The sequence below is a fragment of the Amphibalanus amphitrite genome, unplaced genomic scaffold (genome assembly GCF_019059575.1).
Source record: "Amphibalanus amphitrite isolate SeventyFive unplaced genomic scaffold, NRLGWU_Aamphi_draft 001866F_arrow, whole genome shotgun sequence".
Classification (NCBI taxonomy): Eukaryota; Metazoa; Arthropoda; class Thecostraca; order Balanomorpha; family Balanidae; genus Amphibalanus; species Amphibalanus amphitrite.
The window spans coordinates 1133-28592 of NW_024883359.1; the positions used below are offsets into that span (position 1 = coordinate 1133).

General features: G+C 56.2%; 1 protein-coding gene across 1 annotated transcript in view; it reads left to right on the plus strand.

The window, feature by feature from the left end:
* Positions 1 to 468: 468 nt before the first annotated feature.
* LOC122375546 (titin-like) overlaps positions 469 to 27460 on the plus strand; it is a 37872-nt gene continuing 10880 nt past the window's right edge. Inside the window, exons 1-34 of the mRNA XM_043355013.1 lie at positions 469 to 843; positions 2605 to 2842; positions 3071 to 3190; positions 3890 to 4125; positions 5675 to 5840; positions 8230 to 8368; positions 8799 to 8918; positions 9355 to 9491; positions 9858 to 9994; positions 10297 to 10555; positions 10826 to 11077; positions 11340 to 11483; positions 11894 to 12145; positions 12359 to 12502; positions 12837 to 13094; positions 13421 to 13564; positions 13868 to 14086; positions 14297 to 14473; positions 14615 to 14890; positions 15033 to 15176; positions 15455 to 15600; positions 15804 to 15924; positions 16092 to 16279; positions 16382 to 16855; positions 17100 to 17318; positions 17999 to 18193; positions 20939 to 21119; positions 21430 to 21548; positions 21739 to 21914; positions 22138 to 22249; positions 22578 to 22846; positions 23074 to 23210; positions 24133 to 24272; positions 24722 to 24846. Of these exons, the coding sequence (XP_043210948.1) occupies positions 469 to 843; positions 2605 to 2842; positions 3071 to 3190; positions 3890 to 4125; positions 5675 to 5840; positions 8230 to 8368; positions 8799 to 8918; positions 9355 to 9491; positions 9858 to 9994; positions 10297 to 10555; positions 10826 to 11077; positions 11340 to 11483; positions 11894 to 12145; positions 12359 to 12502; positions 12837 to 13094; positions 13421 to 13564; positions 13868 to 14086; positions 14297 to 14473; positions 14615 to 14890; positions 15033 to 15176; positions 15455 to 15600; positions 15804 to 15924; positions 16092 to 16279; positions 16382 to 16855; positions 17100 to 17318; positions 17999 to 18193; positions 20939 to 21119; positions 21430 to 21548; positions 21739 to 21914; positions 22138 to 22249; positions 22578 to 22846; positions 23074 to 23210; positions 24133 to 24272; positions 24722 to 24846 (6539 nt within the window). The remainder of the gene's footprint in view (positions 844 to 2604; positions 2843 to 3070; positions 3191 to 3889; positions 4126 to 5674; positions 5841 to 8229; positions 8369 to 8798; positions 8919 to 9354; positions 9492 to 9857; positions 9995 to 10296; positions 10556 to 10825; positions 11078 to 11339; positions 11484 to 11893; positions 12146 to 12358; positions 12503 to 12836; positions 13095 to 13420; positions 13565 to 13867; positions 14087 to 14296; positions 14474 to 14614; positions 14891 to 15032; positions 15177 to 15454; positions 15601 to 15803; positions 15925 to 16091; positions 16280 to 16381; positions 16856 to 17099; positions 17319 to 17998; positions 18194 to 20938; positions 21120 to 21429; positions 21549 to 21738; positions 21915 to 22137; positions 22250 to 22577; positions 22847 to 23073; positions 23211 to 24132; positions 24273 to 24721; positions 24847 to 27460) is intronic.

Sequence of the window (27460 nt, forward strand, 5' to 3'; positions counted from 1 at the left end):
CGCGCCCCGCCGGTAGCCGAGTTCACCCCCGCGCGCGGCCAAAAATACGGCGGCGCAGATCACCGGCCGGGGAAGGACGGCGCTCAGTGGCGCGCTGTCGGTGGAAGCGGCGAGTCTGCTGCCGACCCGGAGCATGAGCCTCGCCGCGGGTCCGAGTGGCACGCCGGCAAGTAACGACCATACGAACGACACAGCGAACGACTCCGTGCTATTCTTTAAAGTGAAATCATTCAAGCTCTGAAAGGGTCAAAAGCGTAGCACTGCTATGAACCCTAGAATCGCTGCTGAATGAATGATTGAGGAGCAGATAATTTGTGTTGTAAATTGTGATGTGTGATACCTTCGAGTCGTCAGTCAATACTGACGCGTCAAGAGCTGACAGTCTGGTGAAATACGGACCGAGATTGACGCGAATCTGATCTATCGCTGCCGACGTCGCCACCGCTCAGGCTGGTTTGTAATCGAGTGATGATGGACAGCTGCAAACTTAGCGGACAGGATGTGCCGGTGGCGAAGGAGCGGGTGCCCGAACTGCCTCCCCTCAGCTCATCAGTACTGGGGATGTCATCCGAACCGTACGTCGACCGACAGGAGACGGCCAGCCGCTGGAAGGCCTCAGACAGAACCGAGAACGGACACCGCGAGTCGGAAGGCGCCGAGAAGCAGTCCCGCGCGGTGCAAAAGGAGGAGACCAGGACACCGAACGGGGTCTCCACCTCCACGGTGGAGGAGGTGACCAGTGAGGTCACGTCCAAGACGCTGGAAACCTCTCGGCTCCATCAGCCGGTCACTGAACAGCTGGCGTCCAGTCCGTTCTCACACAACGGATTGTTCTCGAGCGGCGTAAACGGTTCCGAGCGACAGGCGACCACTGCGGTTTCGGGGCTGGCCCTAGGAGCGAATGGACAAACACTGAGCCAAGCTCAGAAGTTAAACCCAGGCCTGGCACAGTTGAAGATGTCTGGGATGGCCGAATTTAAGCCCAACGTGACGCTGGAGCTTGGAACTCAGCTGTCAACGAAACCCTTCGTTGACAAACAGGACACTATCAGCCATTCTAAGACAGCTGAAGAAACCCAGACTGGTCGACAAGAAACTGAACGGCAGGAGAAGAAGAGCGATGCCGTCCAATTTTCAGTTTCACAGACTCCAACCTGTACAGTCTCGGAGACTGTGGAGAAAAAGTCGCACGAGACGTCCTGTAATTCACTTGAGACATCCACGCAGCCACCATGTCGAGCTCCCGGATCGACTCCCCCTCAGAATACCCTCACCAAGCAAGACGGCTCTCCGGCCAACACGTTCCTCCAGTCCATATCCAAGTACCTATTTTCTTGGAACGATGTGCCGCCAGCGAATACCTTGAACCTACCTTCAGATGTGTCCAGAAAGGAGAACGAATCCGGTTCGAATGTGTTGAATCGGGTACAAGAACCTCGTGACATCAGCAATCCACTAGCCAACGTGGAAAAGCAAGGCAACGGTTCTCAAATATCAGAAAGCGCAAGCACTTGCCGCCAAACATATGAGCGCAAAACGACGGATGGTTACGATGGGAGACGTTTATCCTCCGTGCCGACAGAAATGATTCAAATGAACAGCAAATCCGTGAATGCTTCGGTGCGCCCTGCATTTTTAATGGGCGAAGCATTAACGTCAGAATCGCGAGACCAGCGAACACCCGAACCAACTGAGACGATACCCAAAGTTGTACCTTCTAGTTTGAGGGAAAGTAAAACGCCTACTACAAAGGTTGACTTTAAGACAGGTCTGAGTTTCTTTCAGTCGGACATGTCAGGAGCGCCCTTTCCACCGGTCCAGCAGATGAACAACGAAAATAAGACGCCACTTGGCCAAACCAGCGTATCAGGGACAGATATTTTCACGGCAACTACTGGCCTCCGCGACTCCCAGTCGGCGTCTCAAACGTCCATCAAGGCGAACCCTCCGGCTTGTTTTACACCAAAATCGTGGGCACCGGTGAAACCGCCTGTCCCAGTGAAGACCAGAGGTCAGACGGCACTATCCGCTGTCTCCTCCGCCTCCGGTGAATCGAAACCGTCCCCGTTCCCCGCTCTCAGCTCAACATGCTCTTCGACGAGCTCTCTCAGCACAGCCCTGACCTCAGCTTCAGGAATATGCCCCAGTCAAGAGCACCCAGTCGCACAAACAACTTGTAACGTCACCAACATGAAACAGTCCCAAACAAGTATGAAGTCCTCTGAGGCTAACAGACGGATGTCTGACTATGGCCCCGTCTCGGCTGCCCCCTTTCCCGGCTCCAAGACTGGGCCGAAGTCGGGTGGTTTGCACCGGGCTAACTCTTTGCCGTCCCAAGAAACTATTCAACGCGGGTCGTTTGCAGGAAGGATTTCTGACATACGTGGAACTCAAACTGCGTCTACTGGCGAGGCTGCTTCAGAGCAGTTCAGCAAAACCATCAAGCCGGAGACCGAAGAGAGGAGACGGGCGCCTCCAGCATCAAGTGAGGGACGCGGTCAGTCGGTGGGCCAGCCGCCATCGCGCGAGGAAAATTCATCGCGGGCGCCGACGGCACCGTTCATATCAGCAGGAATCACGGCGACGCCGTATGTGGACCAACAGGAGACCGTGAGCAGGTCGCAGGTGTCCGAGAGGACAGAGGCGGGCCAGCGGGAGGCCGAGTCGGAGGAGACGCGGAAACAGACTGTTCAGCACGCCGTGTCCAGAACCCCGACGGGCTCGTCATCGACCACGGTAGAGGAGCAGTCGACCCGCACGGTGTCGCAGTCGAAGGAGGTGACCTACGGACCTTCACCACAGTGGCGTCCCACACTTCAGGAGCCGGCCTCAAAATCAAACGGTGTGCCTCAGTGGTCGGAACAGGCTTCAAGGGCAGGAGTGGCTTTCGATGCTGCTTCAAATCAAATGTCGGACACATCAAGCTTGCAGTCTCAGCAGCAACCCAAACTTATAGAGGAGGAAGTCACTAAACCGGGAGCAAACACTGTAACTAGCCTTCCGAAATTTCCAACCTCTATCGTTCCTGGAGCTGTTACCCGCGGCATCAGCGCCCACTCTCCATGTGCAGACCGACAGGAGACGTACAGTCACTCAAAGATCTCAGAGAAGACGGAAACCGGCCAGCGGGACTCGGCGACCGCGGAGAAGGCGCAACGCAGTCACCAACAGTCGGTGTCAAAGACGCCAGGTGGAGTCACATTCACAACTCTTGACGAGCAAGCAACCGTGAGCATGTCGGAGACGAAGGAGACCTCAGGATATGTTACCATGCCGACGTCAAGGTCGACATCGTGCGGATTTCCTTTCAGCACCACAAATCTGTCTAATGGATCACAATCGGTAATACCAAAGGAAGTTGGAGCAGGTTACCTCGAACAGGGACTTAAGCAGTTAATGACAGGAAAGTCGAGAGAAGGATCTGAGCGTCAGAGAAACTCGGGAATCTTCATCGCCCCAACTGTACAATCACCTTCACAGCCAGTTGTTGATCGGCAAGAAACGTTCCATAGGTCCAAGACGTCTGAGGAAACAAAGTCAGGAACACGGGAGACTGATGTTGCCGAAAAGAGCAGCCAGTCGTATCAACAGTCATTCACGCGCTCTCCTTCAATGAGCTCTACAACAACAACGGAAGAGAAATGTTTCCAGTCAATGTCCGAAACACACGAAACATCACGGAAGCAAATCTTGGGAGGAAACTCGCAAGTACAACCACGTACCACAACTCCCGTTTTTGGAGAGACCATCAAGCCCACGATGATCCCTCCACGTGCTGGCTCTGCAGCTGCTCCGGAGCGTGTCTCGGCCTCCATACAGCGGGCGTGCTCTGTAGAAGAGCGGTGCCGCACTCCCCGGGAGCATGTGATCCCCATACGTCTGGTCCCAGAGTCGGCCGCCCCGAGCGCCTCCCACACCCGAACCGCTCAGGAGAGCCGCGCCCGGCCGTCCCAGCAGCGGCGCGAGCACATCATCCCCGTGCGGCTGTCACCGTTCCCGGCGCGGCGCCCGCCCCTCCGAGAGACGTCCGCCGACCGGCGACACTCCGTGGCGGCCTGGCCCGGGCTCGACTGGGGCCAGCCGCCGAGCGCCGACTGGTGGCTCAGCTCGGACTGGGGCCGCCCGGTGCGCCCGGCCGGCGGCCAGAGCGCAGAGGGGCTCCGGCCGGCGGCCCTCTGGCCGGAGCTGCACCCCCAGCAGCCAGCGTTCCACTGTCCGGTGGTGGGCGGACCGCAGGCGGCCGCGCTGGCCGCCCTCTACTCCCCGCAGCCGCCGGCCGGGGCGGCCAACAGCACCTGATGTCGTCCGCCTCACCCGAGGGGTCGTCGGCCGCGCTGACGCCACGATGAGCTGCCAGCGGGCGTCATCGCTCTCGGGAATGTCGGACACGCCGACCGTGACAGAGGTCAAAGTGGGCATACCGAGGGCGCGGCAGAACGGTACCGCCGAGGTCGAGCTCCCTGCCCTTCGCTGGTGGCCCGCGGTCTGAGTGAACTTGTTTGGGCCGCGGACGTTTGGAACAGCTAACGGCCTTTAGCAATAATATGTTCTATCATTTCTGGAAATTTCGACGATCAGTTGGGCCTCATGTTTGTTTCGCCAGCTGAACCTTGAATAGCTGTTCTGCCCGATGTGCTTATTTGTCCCCTTCGTGCTAAGTTAAGCATGGTTCTCTTAACAGTTTGTTTTCGCCGTGCATGACACCCGTTTGGTAAAATTGGATGTAGCTTGGGCTTGCTATTTTGCACGGGCTTTTCGACAGCTCTTGTAGATGAATGTCAGCTCTGTTACCTTTACTGTGGGTTATAAACGTTATCCTTATTGTGTCACTGTAAGTTTCCTTTTCACATAACGCGCTGTTTTCCGAACGACGAATCTTTTAGTTTTATGTAGTTTTTCGTGCTTAAGGGAACTTGTTTGACAAATTGTTTTTCGTTTTCGTGAGAATAAATGTATCAAGTGTGGGCGCGTAACTTATTTTCCGGCTTATGTCTTGTTGATGTGGCCAAGAAACATTTGCAGTTATATTTTTGAAGCTAGGGTTGTGATAATGGCATTGTTTTGTTTTCAGCTTTTAACTGCCTTCTTCCCATGGGAGAGCATTTCGAGCCCAACTGCTACTGCGCTCAGGTGGTTCACTCGCGAGCTTGCTTTTCCGGCAAGTAGCCGAAATACCGATTTATTGTAGGTATGCATGGCTCACGTAGAATGATTGTTTAACTTTAAGTGGCTTGTGGGAATTTTCACTCCGTATTTCTCTGATTTGGGTTTGCTATGAATAAAGGCGTGTGTTACATATGTGAGTTTGCTTCAACACTCCAACCAGCACAGCCACTACATTGGTAAACATGTGGGTATATACATAAGGCACTAGGCGAGCAAGCGCGACACAAATGTTCAGCCGTCAGGGAACCGTAATATCCGTCCTACGTACGTTAATAAGAAGGTATACAAATTGATCACATTTGAGTCTTCCCACGCCCACTTTCCGCAGTTTCTTCGGACCCTGTAGTGCGGCACAGTATGTATTCAGGCGCTTACCACTAGTGCCATCTAGGAACAAACGGTAGAATTGAGGTGGGTAGGAGATAGTTTTGTCACAGCAGTGCTCCCATGTTAGACGCTATACAGTGAGAGACACATTGGTTGGTGACGCCTCTCGGGCGGCCTGCAGTGTTTCCTGGGTATCCGGTGGCCCCGGTCGCTGTGGGCGGCGCCGCCCTCCGGGGTGTCGGGACCCGGCGTCGGCGGGTCTGTGGCCGGCGCGGCGGCCAGACCGGCACTGACGTGGCCCGTCACCGCGCCGCCCGCCGCGCCGTCCGATCGGCCGGCCGTCACCTGTCGGAGCGTCAGACGGGCCAACCGGTCCCGGACGGCTGTGACGCATCGGCAGGACACTCCGCCGCCGCCCGCGGCGTGCTGACGGGGGGCAGGACCGCGAGCTGGCAGTTCTGCCGAGTCTGCCATCGAGGGCGATGACGAGTAATATATTAGGTATACCCTACCTAACTCATCGCAAAGATGAAAAACTTGATAATACACACGGACTTAATAAAAATCAAGCTTTTTAGGCAAGTTTTTAACAAAGCTAAGTTTTTGAAGAAAAAAATTGAGATAGTCATCATGAAAAACATTATAGTTGACGTCTAAGTTTTTTATCTACAAAGCTGTAATGAAATAGATAGGTACTTACGCCTGTTGATTCAATTTATGCTACTTTTCGGTCGAAACTGGCCTGAAGTGACGTCACAGTCCTAACTTAAAGAAACATTGACAAATTCAGATAATGCCCAAACGATAACAACTTAAAGCAAAAGCTATAGTTAGCTTTAGGACGATGGCGTGATTAGTTTTTGAGCTACTGCGAAAAGTCGACAGCTACTGCGAAAAGTCGACCCCTCCCCAGCCAATGGGGGGGGGGGTGACACCGCTGTTCGGCCACGCAACACCTGTCCAGCATCCTGACTCAGCCCGCCGGAGGGCACTTTCAACTGGTGACAGGTCTGACGGGCTAACAGGACGCCCCCATTAGCGCCGGCCGCAGAGGCCCACTGTTCGGATGAGCTCATCCCCACACTTATGGAACAGGGCGAGATAGACGGGTCACGGCTCGCGCGTGGGCCGCGTCTCCGCAGCGATAAACCACCGGTAGGGCTCAGGCTGTCGGACGAGAGGCCGCAGCGCCGCTCCGGTTCGGCCGTTAAGCCCGTCCGGCAGTGTTTGCACAGGCTCACCTGTGTTGGTGCCGTGTCGCTGGCCCCCTGCCCGGCCGCCGTGACCCGGTCGCCGGGGTCGGACCCGTCTCCCAAACGGAGCCGCTGTTTGTGTATGGCCGCCAGACAGCCGGGGATTGTATGTGAGCGGGCGGGATGGGAGCTGAGCGTGGCGGACCGCGGGGGCGGGACGGACGCCTGCCGTCACTGTCGGTGGGCCGGCCGGACGCGCCCTGACGGCCCTCTGTGTAGTCTGTGTGGCCGGTCAGTCCTCCTGCCGTAACTACCGGTTCGTTACACTCGGGTTATATGCGGTGCGTCCGTTCCTTTGTCGAACTCCCGCCCACCTGCTCCACGGATCTCCTTTGACCACGCTGCGGCTGGCGAGATGACCGTCGTGTGTCACCGCCGCTTCTTTTGTTCTGCCAACACGTGTGTTCTGGTGCCAGCGGCCGCCAGTCGGATGGTGGATCGCCGTCCCCCGCACTCCTCTGACGGGGAGCTGCGGCAGCTCCGGTCGGCGGCTGCCAAACTCCGGCATTCCGCGCCGGTGGAGTCACCCCCAGGCGTCCGGGGTGAGGGGGCGTCCCTCAGCGGCGGCATCACCCAAACCGACCGAAATACCGCCCAGCCAAACCGACACAAACGTCGGAGAACGAAACCGGCAGAAAATAGATGGCGAACAAAACTGCGCCGCTCTGCAGGGCTGAGCGGAAACATAAGGTTACGCAACACGGCATAGCGAAAATGCTGCTAGTATGTAGCTCGAAAGTCGTTCGTTCAATTCAAACATCAGGTAAAAGTGCATTATTGGTCCGATTTGACATCTTGTATCAGCCGCCGGTAGCGGCGGAGCACCTTCAATTAGGGGGGGGGGCACTGCCGACTTTTGGTCCCATTCTTTCCATGCAACGCCCATATGGGATAATGTTAAAATGTCAAAATCAGAGGGGGGCACGAAACCCCGGTGCCCTCCAAGTTCCGCCGCCTATGTCAGCCGCCAGGCCGTCCGGGCTACGCTGCGCCGCGCAGCCTTCTCTGCGGGCGCTCGGCCACGTCGTGCGGCGCGTTCGCTCATTGGTGACCCCAAAGGTCACACGATCACCGGTCGATGTGGGGTCAGGGCCGCGGTGGCTGGCGCTCCGGGACGAGAGTCGGTCCGGCCCGGGTCGGTGCGAGTGTGGTGAGCTTGTCTGGGTCGGACTGCGTTACTGGCTCCATCAGTTCGCTGGCCATGACGGCAGAAGTGCGACATCCGGCGAGTGGGACTTCTACCCTATTCAAGAGTTCAGCCGCGCTGGGCCGTTTATCTGCGAGGTGGGACTACGGCCCCTCCTCTGACAATGCCTTTCTGGGCCAGGCTCCCGACCCCTGTCCAATGTCACGGGGAAAGCCCAGCGAAATGGAGTTCAACATCCATACGGTATTTACCTACCAAAGTCTAGCTGCAGGTATCGGCGTGTCGCAGACTGACCACGCCCCGGAGCGGCGGTTCACCCCCGTGCTTGTGTTCCAGGCAAGCAGGGTCTGTACCTGGACACGCTGGACGCCGCCCGCCTGGAGAAGATCAAGACGCTGGAGTCGGCAGCGCCGGCCAGGAAGGAGGAGCCCCTGCCGGTCGCCCAGAAACCCGTCTTTGTCACGCCGCTGAAGAAGTAAGATTGTGGACAAAATAAGATTGCTGGGTCAAAATCGCCGAAGATGATCATCGCACATGCAGTAAACATCCCCTTCTTTAGCCATTACAATTTTGTTACCGTTTAATCGCTACCAACCCTATAACACGAACTCTGAGACTCTGGTCGGGTCATACCTTGTAGCTAGCCATCTGGTTTTCTCGTGCCTTCCTGGGGTCGGTGGAGTTGGTCTTAGCCCGGTTCCAGGGAGCAGTTATCCCTCCCGCAGCGGGCAGCGGCTTGGCAGTCTCTCAGAGCCGCGAGCCGGCGCGGCACTTCGTCACAGCCATGAACTCCCAACGGCTGCCGGCACGGCGCGGGGTCCGCTATTTCGGTGCCTCTGAGCGCGGCTCCGTGGCCGGCCGGCGCGGCGCCTGGGTGCTGACCGGGCGGTGCCGCTCCGTTCCAGTCTGGAGAACCTGCGCGAGGGCGAGCACGCCCACCTCGAGTGTCGCCTGGAGCCGGTCAACGACCCCAAGCTCAAGGTCGAGTGGTTCGTCAACGGACGCGAGATCAAGACCGGCCACAGGTGAGAACACACCGCCAGCCCGACCGGGGAGGAACTTTGCTACGGGGACAGCTTCATCACGGTAAATGACACAATTGTCCCCTCACGCTGCGCCGCATTAAAAATACCTAGGGCCGTATTCACGTCGACTTCGTAAGTCTATTTGCTTTCGTAAGTAGGCACAGTTTCGTATTCACGTCGACACTTTTCAAGTTTTTTTTCGACGGAGTTCACGTGATTAAAAAAAAAATACTTAAGAAGTAGGTCAAACGTAAGAAAATTCTTACGAAAATGATCGACGTGAATACGGCCCCTGGTGATCGTCAACTGCCGGTACGACCCGCTGTCCCGCAGCGCACAGCTGTACTGCGGCACAGTCTACCACCCCAGTGGATGGCCCTGTTTATCGTTCATGAGAGGTTATCTGCCTGTCTGACTCCGCGCGGTGTGTGTGCAGATTCCGCACCACCCACGACTTCGGCTATGTGGCGCTGGACATTCTGTACAGCTACCCGGAGGACTCGGGCACCTACATGTGCAAGGCCACCAACGAGGTCGGCGAGGCCGTCAACACGTGCACCATCAAGGTCGGAGGTAAGGCGGCACCGCCAGAGAAAAACGTGAAGGAAGTCGGCGACCGTCGGCGCCAGGGCGCTGTCATCTGTATCCGCGAGTCGCGCGTCCCGTAACTCGTCAGGAGTGCCCTATTGGCTGTCACCTGTATAAAATTGTCGGCTGGCTGCAGAAAACGGGGACTTTACTTGCATTCACACGTGTTAAATCATTATTCATGTGAGAGCTAGCTCAGATCGGGTGGATATGCAGTATGCACGTCACACTGTTCGTTATTCATTTGTTTTCGCCACCTCCCATCCCTATGTAGAGTCTAGGCCCTAGACATAATGAGCGTCTTGCCGCGTGCTCACGTCTAGGTCGTCACTGACCAGTTTGCCCCCACAGAGCGGCGCTCCATCTATCTGGACACGCAGCACCCGCAGGGCCTGGAGAAGATCCGTGACCTGGAGAGCCGCCAGCCAGAGCGGGCCGTCGAAGTCGAGGCGCCCAAGGAGAAGCCGCGCTTCGTCCAGGAGCTCCGGGTCAGTCGCGATATTATGTCGTCAAAATGGGCCATGGCGTTGGCTCCCATTCTTCGTACTTGGGGGGGGGGGTACTCTTCGTACTTATTTGTCCATTCTCTGACAAATTCGCTGGCCATACGACGTAGTAAATTAAGGCCGGTTAGTGGTTACCATACTGCCCTGACTAGCAGGAGAACTGTCATGGAGCGTAACTCTGTTACTGGCGCACGGGAAATTGTCCTTTATTTTTGTTTTCGCTACCTTCCTTATTTTTTTTCGGCAAGTCTGCTGACCCCTGTGTGGTATATGCCGTCTCACAGGGCCCCACCCAGCTGGCGGAGCGTGGCGCCGCCCACATCGAGGGTCGCATCGAGCCCATCCACGACTCGGACCTGCGAGTCGAGTGGTTCCACAACGGCAAGCCGCTACAGTCTGCCTCGCGCTTCCACACCACGTTCGACTTTGGCTACGTGTCGCTGGACATCAAGGACCTGGTGCCCGAGGACCAGGGCCACTACACGTGCAAGGCCGTCAACAAGATGGGCGAGGCCACCTCCAGCATGGACATAGAGGTTCTCGGTGGGTACAAGTCGGTGGTGGGACGCGCCCAACTCCAGTAAGTTAGTAGTGCCACAAGATAGTTTTGCAGCATTTCAGCTGCTAAATTTGTGAGCTACTTAACGGTTGACGTCTCTAAATTCCATGCAGACATTTTCGATAGGTAACCAAAAAGGATAGCGGCCTTTATTATTGGAAGCATAGGAGCGTTAGAGGTGGTGAAGGTGCGCACCAGCTACAATCGACAACAAAGGACGTTTGTTCACTCCTTAGGGTGTGTTTCTCCTCCAGGCAAGGACAACATCATCCTGGCGTCTCAGCGGCCCGAGGGTCTGGAGAAGATCCGCGCGCTCGAGCAGAAGGCGCCCCAGGAGCGGCCCGAGGAGGTGGTCACCTACCAGAAGCCCATGTTCACGCAGCCGCTGCAGAACGTGGACCATGTCAGCGAGGGCCAGGCGGTGCACCTGGAGGCGCGCCTCATCCCCGTGGGCGACCCCCGGCTGACGGTGGACTGGTTCAGGAACGAGCAGCCGCTCCAGCTCGGTGAGTCGGCCGCCGGAGAGGACGGGGATATTGGATATTCGGGAGGATAAGGTCGGCCAATTCTGTGGAGCAAATCTGGAATCAGGGGCAGAATGAGCTCATACGGCCATATTTAATGACCATGGGAGCTGTTTGTCACTTCAAGCCTGTTAAATACTGCCTGTTAGTCCTCAGCGTCAGATAATAAGTAGTTCCGTCAGAAAAATACTGCGTAAGGCTGCCTATGTGGCTTACGCACAGTTGCTCGGTCGGCTGTTTCCAGGCTCCCGTTTCAAGCCGACGCACGACTTTGGCTACGTGGCGCTGGACATTGCCGGTCTGCGGCCCGAGGACGAGGGCGTCTACTCGTGCCGCGCCAGGAACGACCTCGGAGAGGCCGTCACCACCGCCTCGGTCCGCATTCGCTGTGAGTGTGATCTCTGTCCGCACTGCTCTAGAGTGTGAACTCTGTCCGCACCCGCTGTGAGTCTGACCTCTGTCCGCACTGCTCTGAGTCTGAACTCTGTCCGCACCGCTGTGATTCTGGCCGGGTGCGCAGCCCTTTGTGAGCGGCTGCTGATATGGACCGGCTATTACTGGTAGCCGATCGGCGATCGGCCTGAATAATAACTGTCATTGCGGGTGAGGGCTCAAATGGGTGTCTCGAAAGGTAGAGGGGTATGTTGGGAAACATGACGTGTATTCGAAGTCTGAGTAGGCATTAGGATAATGGAAAAGGTTGCAAATATAGCGTAATTTCTCCCTACCTCCCCCTAAATGCCATGAGTACCCGACCACCCACAAACCACTAACACCCCGCTCTGCATCTCCCCGCAGCGGAGGCGAGCATCATCCTGGACACGCAGCACCCGGCCTCGATGCCCAAGCTGAAGGCTCTGGAGGAGCGGGTGCCGGAGCAGCGGCCCGAGACGGTGCAGCACTTCGAGAAGCCCGTCTTCACCATGCCGCTCACCGGGCCGGCCGATATTATCGAGATGCAGCACGCGCACTTCGAGGCGCGCTGCGTGCCCGTCGGAGACCCCAACCTCAAGTTTGAGTGGTTCTGCAACGGCAAGGAGCTCAAACTCGGTACGCTGTCGGTCTCGGCGTTATCCATTTTGTTGCGATGGTCGTAAAAAGTGGATGTTTTTGTTGTACCTGATTTCGAAATAATGTGCAGACAATATCTCAGAAAAAAACAAATGGGCGATTCAGTATTATGTCCACAGCTATATCCTCTGGCCGTTGCATATGTCTCAGGTCCCAGCCTCTGACCATCTCGGTCTTTACCGCCCCCGACAGGCTCCCGCATCAAAGAGACGCACGACTTCGGGTTCGTGACGCTGGACCTGATGTCTGTGGTGCCGGAGGACGCGGGCGTCTACATGTGCCGCGCCACCAACCTGGCCGGCGAGGCCGTCACATCCGCCTCCATCCACGTGCACGGTACGTCGGAACGGGCAGGCGAGGACCGGTCCTGGGTGAGGTGGCCTTCAACCCTGTCTCTGGGGCGGCCTGGACGGGCCGGATGGCGCAGCCCGAGCCCATGAGACAGAGATGTCGGTCAGAATTATGGAGCGGTGATTTAAAACATGTTTCTAATCTTTGACAGTAAACTCAACCGTAAGCGATAATTTTCCAAAAGATTGGATTTAGCTGGACCGAAAGGTGCTGCATCTTGTGTGTTTAAGTCTACCAAATTTTACACGTAATGGGCAACATTGTACGACGCATGAAGCAAAAACCTCGCGCCGAACGTTCGCCACCGTCCGTCCGGCAGACCGCAGCAGCATTCTGGGCGACGCGATCCACGCGTCTGCCTGGGACAAGATCCAGCTGAAGGAGGCCGAGATGAACCGGGTGCCGGAGCAGTTCGCGGAGGAGCGACCGCAGCAGCCGCCCGTGTTCACCACGCACCTGCAGAGCTACGACCGGCTCACCGAGCAGCAGAGCGTCCACCTGGAGGCCACCGTCGAGCCCAAGACCGACCCCAACCTGCGCGTCGAGTGGAGCAAGAACGGCGAGCCGCTCATGACCGGTCAGTGCGGAGACGGGGAGGGAGGGGTGTCGGTGGGGAGCGGAGAGTCGACGTGGCGGGGGGGGGGGGGCAGTCTGTGAGGAGTTAATCATGCAGTGGGGATGGAGTGGGTCTGTTGGATAGTGAAGGGTGTGTGGGTGACCTGGGACAACTGGTGAAACTGGATGGGAGTTCTGACAGGATCAGGAAAAATAGCATCAAAAGCGGTGGGTAGTCAGGCGATAGATAATTTCGGTATTGCTGGTGCTGGTAATGTTATTTCCGAATTATCTGTCTGGTTTCCTTGCAGCTCACCTGTGCTGATTGTGCTGTCGCCCGTTCCCCAGGCACCCGTCTGCGCACGGCGTTCGACTTTGGACTGGTGACGCTGGACATTATGAGTCTGCGGGGCGACGACTCGGGCATCTACACGTGCCGCGCCGTCAACAGGATGGGCGAGGCCGTCTCCACGTGCACGCTGAAGGTGGAAGGTGAGACTACCGACCGCGGGGACTGTAGGACTGATGGCCGGCTAGACAGTGGTGTAAAGTGATGAGAGATCAGATAGGAGTTTTTCATTTGTAACCAAAGGTCTTTTTTGCTCCGACTGATTTGATTGGACATAGGCTACTATTATCAGTCATGCTTTGGATTTGAACACTGAATTTCCATCCCACCCATCCCTGATTCCACTACTGGTCTGACCTCAGACAAGCACTGGCTGCTGGGCCAGTCGCAGCCCCCCCCCCCCCCAACCCTGACCCTGACCTCTGACCTGTGACCTCTGACCTCAGACAAGCACTGGCTGCTGGGCCAGTCGCAGCGGCCCGAGGCGCTGCCGGCGATCGCCCAGCTAGAGATGGGCCCGGCGCCGGCCGACACCGAGCGGCCCGAGCCCGTCTACGACATCCCCGTGTTCATCTCGCACCTCAACAACGTCGAGTGCAACGAGAACGACAAGGCCCACTTCGAGTGCAAGGTGGAGCCGGCCAAGGACCCCACCATGACCATCGGTGGGTGGCCCGGTCGGGCGTCATTTGGTATATGTGGTAGTGGTGTGGCGTCCAGTGGTAAACATATCCTGATGGCGATATCTGGTTCAGCTGTTTGGTTATTTCTGGGTGTATTATATTGAAGTATATCAAGTGAACTATTTTCATCTCAGATGTTGACATGATTGCGATATAGTCTCACCAACTGAAGGACGTGTCACCGCTCCGCAGAGTGGTTCTGGAACGGGCAGCCGATGAGGACCGGCTCCCGCTACACGTCCAACTACGACTTCGGCTTCGTGACGCTGGATATCGCCGGCTGCCAGCCGGACGACGCCGGCCTGCTCGTCTGCAAGGCCACCAACAGCAAGGGCACCGCGCAGACCTCGGGCACGCTCAAAGTCAAGAGTGAGTGTGTGATAACGCGACAGCGCGATACAGCACTATCGGCCCGGGGGATCGTTTGAATGTGAGCCTGTTTCTCGCTGTTTGTATTTTCCCCCGTCGGTGCTCACGCTGCACCCTGACGCACCCGTCCGTCCCCGGCAGGCAAGGCCAACATCTACCTGGACACGGTGCACCCGATGGGCCCGCGCGGCCTCGAGAAGGTCGAGGAGGTGGACGCGCTGATGGCCAGCAAGCAGGCGCCGCACGACGCCGCCCAGCCGGACCGCGCCTTCCAGAAGCCGTGGTTCATCGTGCCGCTGCAGCCCGAGTTCGAGCTCGGTGAGACCGAGCCGCTCCACCTGCAGTGCAACGTCGAGCCCAAGGAGGACCCCAAACTGAACGTCGAGTGGTTCTTCAACGGCAAGCCGCTCTCCCACGGTGAGCGCCCTGACAGAGTCTCAGCTTGATGTTCACTTGATGCACAGGCTGCCAAGGCTCGGCAGCCGGGTATTTTGGGTGGCGTGTTGGCGTGGGGTTCCGCGGGCGGGCCACACTCACCTGACCGCTCCGTCCGTTCCAGCCACGCGGTTCAAGGTGTCAAACGACTTTGGGTTCGTGCAGCTGGACCTGACGGACGTGTACCCGCGCGACCAGGGCATCTACACGTGCCGCGCGTGGAACCAGGCCGGCGAGGCGTTCACCACCACCACAGTCACCTGCAAGGGTGAGCGGCCGGCACCGCCGCGGATACGGGGGGGGGACGGCTACTGTCCTGGATAGGTACCGCTTGCGCTATCAGTGACCAGCTAGTTACTACACAGTGCTGTGTACTGTGGACGGATGGACTGCCTCATAGCTCATATCTAAACTGCTATCCGCATTGGCAGTTTATTCCGGGCAGTTTGGTGGCAATAGCTATCGTGTCTGCTGTCCGTGGCTGGCCCGCTGACGGCCCATTCAGTCTCCGGACTGACCGAGTCCCCCCTCCCGTCCGGCACACAGGCAAGACGGGTCTGATCGACTGGACGCAGCACCCCAAGGGCGAGATGGGCCTGGAGGCGATCCAGGAGATGGAGGAGGCCAGGAAGCGCGGCGAGGGTCCGCCGCTGACGGACGAGGAGGGCCACCCGCCCGTGTTCACCTCGCAGGTGCGGTACCGGTCACGGAGAGGATGGGGTCCGCCCCTGACTAACTCGACTGACTGACTGAAGACCAGACTTAAAAGGTCTTTTGTGGTGTGCAGCTTCTTTAGACTAGCGTTCATGATAGCTGTTATCTCAGTTAATGTGACTCGCTTCCAATGCATATGCTGTGTTTCATGCGTTATCTGACCAGATGTTCTGGCGCACAGTTCCAGAACCTGTCGAACCTGAGCGAAAAAGAGGTTGCCCACTTCGAGGCTACGCTGACGCCCGTCGGAGACCAGACCATGAAGGTCGAATGGTTCTACAACGGGAAGCCGCTGGAAGCCAGTGAGTGCGGGTGGCGGGCTCTCCTGTCCAGTGTGAATTCTCAAACTTCGTTGCTGCCCTGCCTTAATGTGTCTCCTCTTCGCGGTGGGGATCTTACGCAAAGTGCCACTAAAACTGACTGGTCGTATGAGCTCGTCCGCTGACCCGCCCCTCCCCGGCCGCCCCAGGCCACCGCGTGCGGACGGTGCACGCGTTCGCCATGGTGGTGCTGGAGATCCTGGACACGAAGATCGAGGACAGCGGCACCTACACGTGCCGCGCCACGAACAAGTGGGGCCAGGCCGAGATCAGCGTCAACCTCGAGTGTGTCGACAAGGAGAGCGGCATGAAGCCAAAGTTCATCACGCCCATCAAGGTGACTTACCACCAGGATCATTCGTAAATTTGCCCGAAGATTCGGCCATGATATGTGTAGCTATCGCTGACATTGCCTGACGTTTGTCTTTGCGCCCCTCAGGACATTACGGGCCTGAAGGGCGGCGACTCTGCGCACTTCGAGTGCAACCTGGTGCCGGTCGGCGACCCCAACATGAAGGTGGAGTGGTTCCACAACGGCGTGCCGCTGCGCCACTCGTCCCGCATCAAGTGCGTCTCCGACTTCGGGTTCGTGGTGATGGACCTGGCCTATGTGCAGGACGAAGACTCTGGCGAGTACACGTGCCGCGCCACCAACAAGTACGGCTCGGACAGCACCACGGCCACGCTGGGCTGCGTCGGCCGCGGCGGCGTGTTCGTCGACTCGCTGCAGCCGCAGTCGCTGCAGAAGATCTCCGAGCTGGAGATGGCGCCGCAGCGGCCCGGCGCCCCGGCCGCCGCCGTCCTCAAGCCGCCCAAATTCGTCACCCAGATCGCCGACATTGCCACCATGCAGGAGGGACACTCGGCGCACTTCGAGGCGCGCCTGACGCCCGTGCACGACCCCGACCTCACGGTGAGGGCCGGGCACTGCCGCCGCCGCGCCGGTCACATCCTGCGGGAGGGTGGCTGCGGAGAAGCGACACTGGGCTGGGCCTGACGCACATACATCACTGTTCTCTCGTAAATCGGGTCCAACTGAATCAAACAAGATCGTCCGTCTCCTCCAATATGTTCTGTCTGCTACGCTCTCAGAACGTTGCTGTATGGTGACTGGCTGCCGTGTCGAGTCTGACCTCGCTCCCTCCTCCCCCGGCCAGGTCGAGTGGTACAGGAACGGCGTCAAGCTGCCGACCGGCCACCGCTTCCGTACCTTCCACGACTTCGGCATCGTCATCCTGGACATCCTGTACTGCTACGCGGAGGACTCTGGCGAGTACGAGTGCCGCGCCGTCAACAAGGTCGGCTCGGACGTCACCAGGGCGACGCTGCGCTGCGGCTCCAAGGCCAACCTCATCCTCACACCGCAGATGCCCAAGGTGAGTTGCGCGAGAAGGGTCGCCGAGCTGGGAAACGCGGCAGGTAACTGGATATAAGGGCTGAGCAGTGGACAGTAAGCGTTTTCACCTATGTACAGCCCTCTGCAAACTGCGTGGTAGGTATTCTTTTTTGGACAAAACCGAGAATAACGCGAATACTATGCTATCGGTCACTCGGAAATCGTATCAGCAAGATGCGTGAGACTCCGCACCTTAGATTGGCATTACCATCGTATTCATTTTCCATCCAGTTTGGCAACAAAACCGAAAAGTGTATATTTGCCCCCAAAACAAACTTTTGCATTTTGTTGCCACACAAGGCGTATACTTTGCCTAGTGATAGACCCAATCGAAGGAGTGGAGCATGGCGCATCTATTTGCAGTGAGTTCCGACCGACTGACAACATAGCTTTTGAGTTATTACCAGTTTTGTAGAAAAAAAGAATACCTACCACGCAGTCTGCTGAGGGCTGTACATATTTTATCTCCTACATCTTTGATAAGGTGCTCTTTATTAGAAAACGGTGTTAGTGAGTCGTGTTTGTCCCATACGTTGACTTGATCACAGTGGTGCATATGCCCGTTGAACGTTGGCCGCCCCTCTCAGTGCCTCGGCTGACCAGTCTCCCGTGCACTGTCCCGCTCGGGCCGCTGCTGACCGCTGGCGGCGCCTTCCGCAGGAGATGAGCGGCGCGCTGGACAAGATCCACGATCTGGAGGACGCCTCGCGCCGCATTAAGGAGCCGCGCGACGCCGACAAGCCCAAACAGGCGCCGCGCTTCGTCGTGCCGTTCAACAACGTGGACGACCTGCGCGAGGGCGAGAACGCCCACTTCGAGGCGCGCCTCACCCCCACCGACGACCCGACGCTGAAGGTCAGCCAATGAGCTGACTGCCAGACCTGTCTAATCATGGTCACCATTGACATCAAACATACATTTTTGTCCTGGTGAACAACATTGAACGAAGATTTACGGAGTATTGTATGAATTATTGCTTGGTTTTCTTCAGGGGCGGTTCTCCCATATAGGCAAGGTAGGCAGTGCCTACGTCATTTGTCGTCTCCCCTGTGTCTACACCCTCACTAGACTGTGGCTTTTGATTGTTTGATTGCTTTTGTTAAAGATCTTTTTCTTTTCGTTTTTCAAAATGGGTTGAAACGAAAGAGAATTGCCTAAACTTTTCAAAAAATGTCAAACAAAGATCGTGTTATAACAACAACTTGACAAAAACCTTTGCCTTATTGTGCCTACCTCGTCCTACTAGATTATCAACTATTGCCATGTTGAGGCTATTGAGCCTTTTGGTAGAAAAAGTTTAGATGGTCGGCACATCGACTAGGTGCTACCTTCTAACTTTCAAACTTAACTTTTTATTAAGTTCATTTATCATAAAATAAAACACATTTAACGTAATCAATTTTTATCATTAGTTTACGGTACCTAGCGTTGTTATGTCTGTTGTGTTATTCTATTGTTTGTTAAAAATTATATTGGACGAACTAGACTCCTACTGGGAGACTAGCTTGCCTCTGGCGGCAGACGTGTAAGCTCTTCATCTTCATCTTCGTGTTATCGGGGCAAGAGGCACGATGTCCTGTAGGGCCCGTTCTCGCCGATTTCCATAACTTCACTTAGTACTCAGTCTGTTACAGGAGTGGAGTACCAGATCGACTCCCAGTGTGCATCCAGCCTGTTCTTAAAGACGTTGACTGAGGGCGAATGTACAATTTCTGCTGGAAGCCCGTTCCAATCGTTAATACACCGCACAGAAAATGAATTCAGTCTGGCACGGCAGGTTGCACGAGGCTTCCGTAGTTTAAGTGTGTGACCCCGAGTTCGCCTTTCAGGATTCGTTGCCAGAAGCTCTGAAGGATCAGTATCAACGTGGCCGTGCAGCATCTTGTATGCGTGAATCATATCCATGCGTCTACGCCGATAGTACAGTGACGGGAGCTTCAGTCTCTTCAGCCTTTCAGGATATGGAAGGTGGCGGATGCTCACCACTAACCGGGTGGCTCTTCTTTGAACCCTTTCGACTGCCTTCTGATCAGCTCTATTGAACGGACCCCAAACAAGACTGCTGAACTCCAGGTGAGGCCGCACGAGAGATTTGAACAGAAGAGGCAGGGTAAATTCATCTAAAAAGGCGAAGGACCGGCGGATGACCGCAAGAACTTGAGACGCTTTGAAGACCGCCGTAGACGCTTGCTGTCGAAACTTCAAGATTGAGTCGACCTGCACACCCAGGTCTCTCTCGACTGACGTGTTTGTCAGTCTGTCCGACCCCATTTGAAATGAGTGGTGGTCCTTGGCTGCACCAACATGAAGCACTTTGCACTTATTCTCGTTAAATGGCAGCTGCCAAGTTCTAGACCATTCCACGAGGGCGTTCAGGTCTGCCTGCAATGTCCGCACATCATGTTCAGAAGAGATGCCTGAGAACAGCTTTGTGTCATCTGCGAACATTCGCACATTTGAAGTGACAGCATCTGGCAAGTCATTGACATAGAGCAAGAAGAGCAATGGGCCCAACACTGAGCCTTGGGGCACACCACTGCGCACAGGGACCAAGTCTGACAGGTTTCCATATAGGGACACTTGCTGCATTCTGTCTTCCAGGAATGATTCAATCCAAGACAACACTCGGTCACCAATACCATAACAGCGCAGCTTGCCTATCAGTCTCTTGTGTGGGACGGAGTCGAACGCCTTTCGGAAGTCAAGGTAAATCACTTCGACCTCCGTCTTGTCCTCCAACAGGCGGCTCCATGAGTCTATAGAGTCAAGCAGTTGCGTATCACAAGATCGCTTCGGGCGGAAGCCATGTTGGTCCTTGGACAGCAGGTCATTTGACAGCAAATGGTCCATTAAACAATCACGAATGAGCGACTCGAGAATCTTACAGGGAACAGATGTGAGGCTGACAGGTCTATAGTTTCTTGGGTCTTCCTTTTCACCTTTCTTAAAGATTGGTATGACTTTACCGTGCTTCCAGTCTGCAGGAATAGACCCAGTTTCAAGCGATTTTCGGAACAGTAATGTCAAGGGAAGGGAGAGAGGACCACTCAACTCCCTTAAAACGCGGGGGTGAATGTCATCAGCTCCGGGGGCACTATTGGGGTTCAGTGCTTTAAGCTTTTGCTTCACTGTGAAAAGGTTGACTGGTATATCGATCAGCGGCGGCCCTGTGTAACGGTTTGCTAGTTGTGGCACGACATCCGTTTTTTCAATAGTGAATGCGCCTGAGAAGCTCTAGTTAAGTTAATGGTTTTTGTAGATGACGCTGCTGTCGCTGCTTGACTCATCCCGACTGAGCAATAACGCTGTCTTTTCCCCCCTAGTTTACCTATTCCGTATTCAGCTTTTCTGCCTTACCTACCAAGTGCCTACCTACTTTCAATAGGTCAGCGCCGCCCCTGGTTTTCTTGGTGTTACATTTTGGCCAGCGCCCAACTGCATTAACATGATTTTCGAGGTTCCAGCAATATTATCCTTCCTCAATGAGGCAATTTGCGCTTTATTTTGTTCTCGAAGGACCTGTTGTTATGTGACTTGCCCTCGGGGCGCGCTCTGAGCCGTTAGCTGTACGTGACCGGGCCCGCCCTGCGCCGTCCCCAGACGGAGTGGTACCACAACGGCAAGCCGCTGAAGGCGTCCAGCCGGTACCGCACGCTCTGCGACTTCGGCTTCGTGATCCTGGAGATCTCGCCGGTGTACCCGGAGGACAGCGGCGACTACACGTGCCGCGCCTACAACGAGGCCGGCGAGGCCACCAGCACCGCCACCATGAAGTGCACGAGTGAGCGCGCCGGGCGGGGAGGGGGCCTGAGGGCACGGAGCTGCCTTATAGTTTGGAGAAATGGAGTTCCGATAGTTTGACGAGGTAGATGTTTATCTTCTCTGGTTTGTTGTTTTGGTAGGGTCTTTGAGATACTGTTCAGTTTATTGATTGTTCAAATTGTGGGTGGGTGGAGGAGTGGTAAGCTGATAATGGGTGATATGCATGCCCTAAATTTAGACGGCAGATAAAATTGCTCGTGATCGTATGATAATGACGTGTCGTTCAGTGTCATCGGTCGAAAGCTGACACCGTGCGCCACCGTCGGCAGGTAAGAAGAACATCGTGCTGGAGTCTCAGCTGCCCAAGGGCATGGAGCAGACGATGGAGAAGATCGCCGAACTGGAGGGTCTGGGCGTGAAGCCCGAGCAGCCGGCCGAGTCGGAGGAGGTGGGAGACGCGCGCCTCCCGACCAGCGGGCGTACGCCTTCAGGGCTGCGACTCTGAACCGCCGCTGCTTGTGTGGCGCAACACTGAACAGAGTCATGCTACTGGGATGGTCAAATATCACATGATTTGAGACATTTGAGCCCGACGTTTAGCCGTTTGTGACCTATGCCCTATGGCGTTTGTTCCTCAGGGCCAGGCGCCCAAGTTTGTGACGCAGCCGACCGACCTGAGCCTGGTGGAGAACCAGCTGGCGCACTTCGAGTGCCGGCTGACCCCGACGGCCGACCCGACCATGCGGGTCGAGTGGTACCACAACGGCCGGCCGCTCTCCTCGGGCTCGCGCATCCGCAGCATCAACGACTTCGGGTGGGTACCGCGTCTGAGAACGCGCCGCCGGAGCACCAGGACTGGCGCAACATGATGTGCTAATTGTGTTTTTTTTATGTACGATGCAGCGCTATCAACGGCACCCATTTCGACTCGATTAATTTAGGTTTGTGAGAAGGTGGTCTGAGAAGAATCACCCAAACGTACCCGGTAGTTGAGTGATAAATCAAAGTGGTTACCCGTATGTTGGGCCGATTCGCAGTTACGTCATTCTGGAGATTGGCGGCATTTACCAGCGGGACGCCGGTCTGTACACCTGCAAGGCGGTCAACAAACACGGCGAGGCCACCGTCTCCTGCACGCTCACCATCAAGGTCAGAGGCCGCCGGCCCTCAGACGTATTCAGTTACCCGTGTCAGATGGACAGCTGGCTCCCATCCCGTTCCAGTTCGAGTTTGTGCCTTCAAACGATCGGAAAATGGAGCAGAGAACTAGCCTAGCTTCATTCTAGTGATGGCATTTAAAACGACATTTTTCAAAAGGCTTAATTGATTTGGCGTATTTTAGTCCCCGACTGTACCAGGGATTGCTGTGCGCAGACGGTGCGTTGCTCTGACCCGTGCTGACCTCTGCCACCCCGGCCCGTGCTGATCTGCCGGTCTGGCCCGCTGCCGTGTCCGACGCCCGCTGCCGTGTCCACAGAGCCGGTCGAACGTGGTGCTGGAGCCGCAGATGCCGCACGACATGGCCGGCATCCGGCAGCTGGAGGAGGACCTGCACAAGCCGCGGCCGGCGGCGCCAGAGCCCGAGGAGCAGCCCAACCCGCCGCGCTTCGTCACAGAGCTCAAGAACCAGGACGAGCTGTACGAGGGCGCCGCCGCCCACTTCGACTGCCGCCTGGAGCCGGTCGGCGACCCCAGTATGCGGATCGAGTGGTTCTTCAACGGCCGGCCGCTGGACACGGGCTCCAGGTGAGGTCGGCTCGGGTCAGGTCAGGCCGGTTCCAGTGTCCGCCGGCCACCGCACAGCTGCGTGCGCTGCGTGTACCGGTGGACTGCTTTTCTCAAGGAAGGCTTACGAGAATTTGCTCTCGGGAGGATTGGTTTACACTCGCACAGTCTTTTGATTGTCTGAATTGATATAATTTCTGAATTCCTGGCGACTTTCAGCGCCTTATCGCCAATCGGATGTGTTTCAGAATGCATTTCATGGACGACTTTGGTTTCATCGTGCTGGACATTGACTGGACGTTCCCGCGCGACTCTGGAGAGTACGTGTGCCGGGCCACCAACAAGTGGGGCACCGCCTCCACCAAGGCCACGCTCATCTGCAAAGGTGCGGCCCGCGGCCGACTCCCCGGCTCCCGAACCCTAGTCTCGAGTTGTGCCCGTCCCTAGCTGCCAGTTCCGGTCGGTTGCCGTGAAACAATCCCGATTTGTCAGTCGGTCTTTTGTGAAATAGTTTTCGGGCCGTGTTGCGTTTTTGTTAATGCCGCGCGTGTTGCTTTGCATGTCGCTGTTATGAACATTAAACTGTACGTGTTTTGTTCGTTATTTAATAGCACATACAATAGCGACGGCAGGGATGTAGGTATGTAGTACTTTCCCCGACCATCAAATTGTGATTACCAGTTTATATTTGGCGCGAAGTTGCGCCGTAAGCCAGCGCTTTCCCGGCTGCCTTTTGCCGGCTGTGTGTTTGTGTTCGCACTACTAACCTGTTCCGTCCTCCATAACCCTCTGGTAAGTGACGGTCAAGCGAACCAGTAACGACTGCCGCTCCACCTGTGTGCCGCACTAACAGCCACGTGCGCGCACATTTCAGGCCAGCTGCGGACCCCGGCCGGCCCCCGTGTAAGTTGACACTCCGCCGTCCATCTGTGCATGCTGTCATCCCCCGCGTGATGCTACTCTCGGTTGACGTTCAGAACTGATACCAAGGCCATCTGTAAGAAAACGAAGCCTTTTCGCCGTCTCAATCGAACTTCTGTAAATAAATACATTAACTTAAATTCAACGAAATGTAAACATAGCCTTAGCCATGTAACCGGAGTGTTTGACAAATAATGGCGTACTGCCTGACGTGCTATTTGCTATATTGTAGCTTACAAGCTGTTAATATAAGTGCCGCGGGATAGCACACGTAGCATTATTATTTTACCATCTGATTGTTTGAATTGCACGCCTACGGTCACTGGTCACTACAGATTTGTATCCGGCCCGTTCGCCGGAGTGACTGTTTCGCTCCGCTGCCGCAGCCAAGCGCGATGTGCAGCTCGAGTCGCAGCTGCCCCAGGGCATGTCGGGCGACAAGCTGCGCGCGCTGGAGGAGGGCCCCAAGCTGGGCGAGCCGGCCGCGCCGCAGCCGGACGCCGAGCCGCCCCGCTTCATCAAGGAGGTGGGCACATGGGGAGGGAGCCTGGAGACCAGGGAGGGGGAGACTGGAGACCAGGGAGGGGGAGACTGGAGACCAGGGAGGGGGAGATTGGAGACCAGGGAGGGGGAGATTGGAGACCAGGGAGGGGGCTGGAGACCAGGGAGGGGGTGGCTGGAGACCAGGGAGGGGGGCTGTAGACCAGGGATGGGGAGAGGGAAGGTCACCAGGCAACTCCGATACAGCTCAGACAGTGAGAACAGACCACCTTCTATTGCATGCTGTGCTGAGGCAGCTCGACAGATAACATATCCTTTAATTTTAAAACACTTCCAATTTGACTGAACGCTGTTTCAGTGCAGTGCTGAATCCCGCGGCTGTGTTACGGCTGTGTGGAAGGGCTGTTCCGCGGCAGGATGTCAGCGGCTGTGATGTGTTGCGTTGTATTGAGCTGTGCTGCGCCGCGACGGCAGATCGAGAACGTGGACATCTGCGAGGGCGAGACGGCCTTCTTCGAGGCCAGGGTGGAGCCGAAGACAGACCCCAACCTGCGGGTCGAGTGGTACAGGAACGGCGTGCTCGTGCAGACCGGTCACAGGTGGGTCACTGACTCACTGACACGGGTCACAGCTGTCGGGTCACCGACAGGTCACTAGTGATTACCGGCACGGGATAATCACACTGACGGTTTGATTGCATCGTATCGATCGCACATGAGGTCCATGGCGCTGCTATTATTCTTCCGTCTGGTCGGCGTTTGATGGCATCGCCGCGTATGTATGCCGATTAGGGTGGTCCTTATTTCCATACAAAATTTTAATTTGTATTTTTTCGCGCTTGCGCCCCCTCAAATGATGCCATTCGTCTAGAAACGTGGAAAAAGAGCAAAAAGAGCGAAATCGGCGGATGCTTTTTGGTGGCTCAATGCATATTAACCCTCGTATGTTTAGGGGGTCGGATGGACCCCATGGGTTTTCGCGAATAACTCACGGAAAAAAACGGCCGATCGCGACAACACTTTCAGTTCCCTCGAGTTGATCAATTTCAAACCTACTCTGAAAATTTCATGACCCTGACCCAAATGACCTTTGACCTGTGACCTATTTCTCGAGACCATGTTTGGCCAGAGTCGCGATTCAGCGTGTCAGCGTCAGCTCTCATTATCCGCGCGTTTCTAGTCTTTTTGCGATTATAAACGCCCAAACATGTGAAATTATGTTCGTCCCATGCATTACGGTGGGTGTCAAGGTCACCTGAAGGTCAGGTCAGGTCATTGACCTATGATGACCTCGTGTCTCTTTTCCGAGTTATACATGTTTCTAGGGCAGTTTTTCGGGCTGATTTCGAATTTAGCATCCATTTGAACATTTACGAAGTAGTTTTAGTTCCTTTGTAACGTGTTACGACGCCATCAGTGGTAGTTGAGACCTACTATGGGTAACCGGCAGGACGCCTAATGGTTGACCTGACCTGACCTGGTCTAAATGCATGAAGACATCATATGTGATCAAAACTAGCATGAAATTCGTGATCAGCACCCCCCAAAAACATAACAGCTTCACTATACGAAGCTCTTGCAGGTCCCGATTTTCCTGACCATTGGGTCATTGACCTGACTTGGAAGGTCAACCAATGACCTAGGACCTTAAATTGGATATCATCGGCTTCCTCTCGTCACGGGCAACACGCTCGTTTTTTTCCGCAAAGCTCTAGCGCGATCTGGAGCCAAACGGCTCAGGGGTCCAACCGACCCCCCCCCCCCCCCACACACACACACGTTAGACGTTAGACGTTAGCGGAAAGTTGCGGCGTGATGACCGTGGTTCGACCACGCTTTCGGGATGACAGAGTGGCTGTACCCATGCTGGGGCCAGGTCTCACGGCTCCGCGAAGTGGGGACGATTCGGAGCTACTCGAGGTTATGCTTTCCAGCTCCACTTGGTCGGCTGCCGCCCGCGCCTCCTCCGACGCCTTGCTCCTCCTCCTCTCTTCGGCGTCATCCCTCCTCCTCTTCCTCTTTTCTTGGGAATGGAGCGCCATGCCTGCCTCTGTCATTCTATCCCGTCTCCCTGGCTCACGTTGGGCGAGAAGGAAGGCGCGATCTTCCGGGATGGTTATCAAGGACATTGCGTCACCCTGGGCGATATCAAAGATGTTTTCCAGACGTTTCTTGAATGCGTCCTCGTTGCTTGTTTGGGTGGCGGAAGTCCTGTTCTCGTTCTTTTTTAGGCGTTTCCACTCGTCGAAGAGAGTTTCCACCTTCTTGAACGCTCTCCCCTCGTGCTGGGTGGGAATCCTAGCCCTTGCCCAGAACTCCTCTACCTTCTCTAACGTCCGGTTGGCCGCTTCCCGGACCGTTTCCTAGAGGATTTGGTGGCGGTGGAGGAAGTAGGCGAGAGATTGGCCGCGGGATGGGAGCTTGCATAGGCGGCGGAACGGGGAGGGCACCGGGGCACCGTGGCCCCCTTTGATTTTGACATTTTAACATTAGCCTTATGGGCGTTGCATGGAAAGAATGGGACCAAAAGTCGGCAGTGCCCCCCCCCCCCCTAATTGAAGGTGTTCCGCCGCTACTGGGAACTTGGAGCCAAGGAGGTCATCACTGGGGGACACCATGTACCCAGAAGTTTGCGTCGTAGACAATCGTTAGACCTCAGGAAGAGGGAACGAACATTGATCGACGAAACGGACATTGAGCTAACATTGACGAACGAACGAGCGTTGAGCTACCAGTAAATAATGAAGTAGGGATCTGAAATTTTGACAGACATGTTTTTTCGTTAAACGGCACCGATTGAAGGGGCGCAAGGTATCCAAATACGATTTTCGAAAATAAGGACCACCCTAATGCCGATGGTATCAATTATACGGACGTCGGTCTCGCGAGATGTCCAGACGGCATGTGTTCTGACCGGACCCCCGGACTCTCCCCAGGCGACATGTGCCCGCTGACCAGACCGCCCCACGCTCCCAGCCGATAGGTGCCCGCTGATTAGACCGCCCCACGCTCCCAGCCGATATGTGCCCGCTGACCAGACCGCCCCACGCTCCCAGCCGATATGTGCCCGCTGACCAGGCCGCCCCACGCTCCCAGCCGATAGGTGCCCGCTGACCAGACCGCCCCACGGCCCGCCGATATGTGCCCGCTGACCAGGCCGCCCCACGCTCCCAGCCGATATGTGCCCGCTGACCAGGCCGCCCCACGCTCCCAG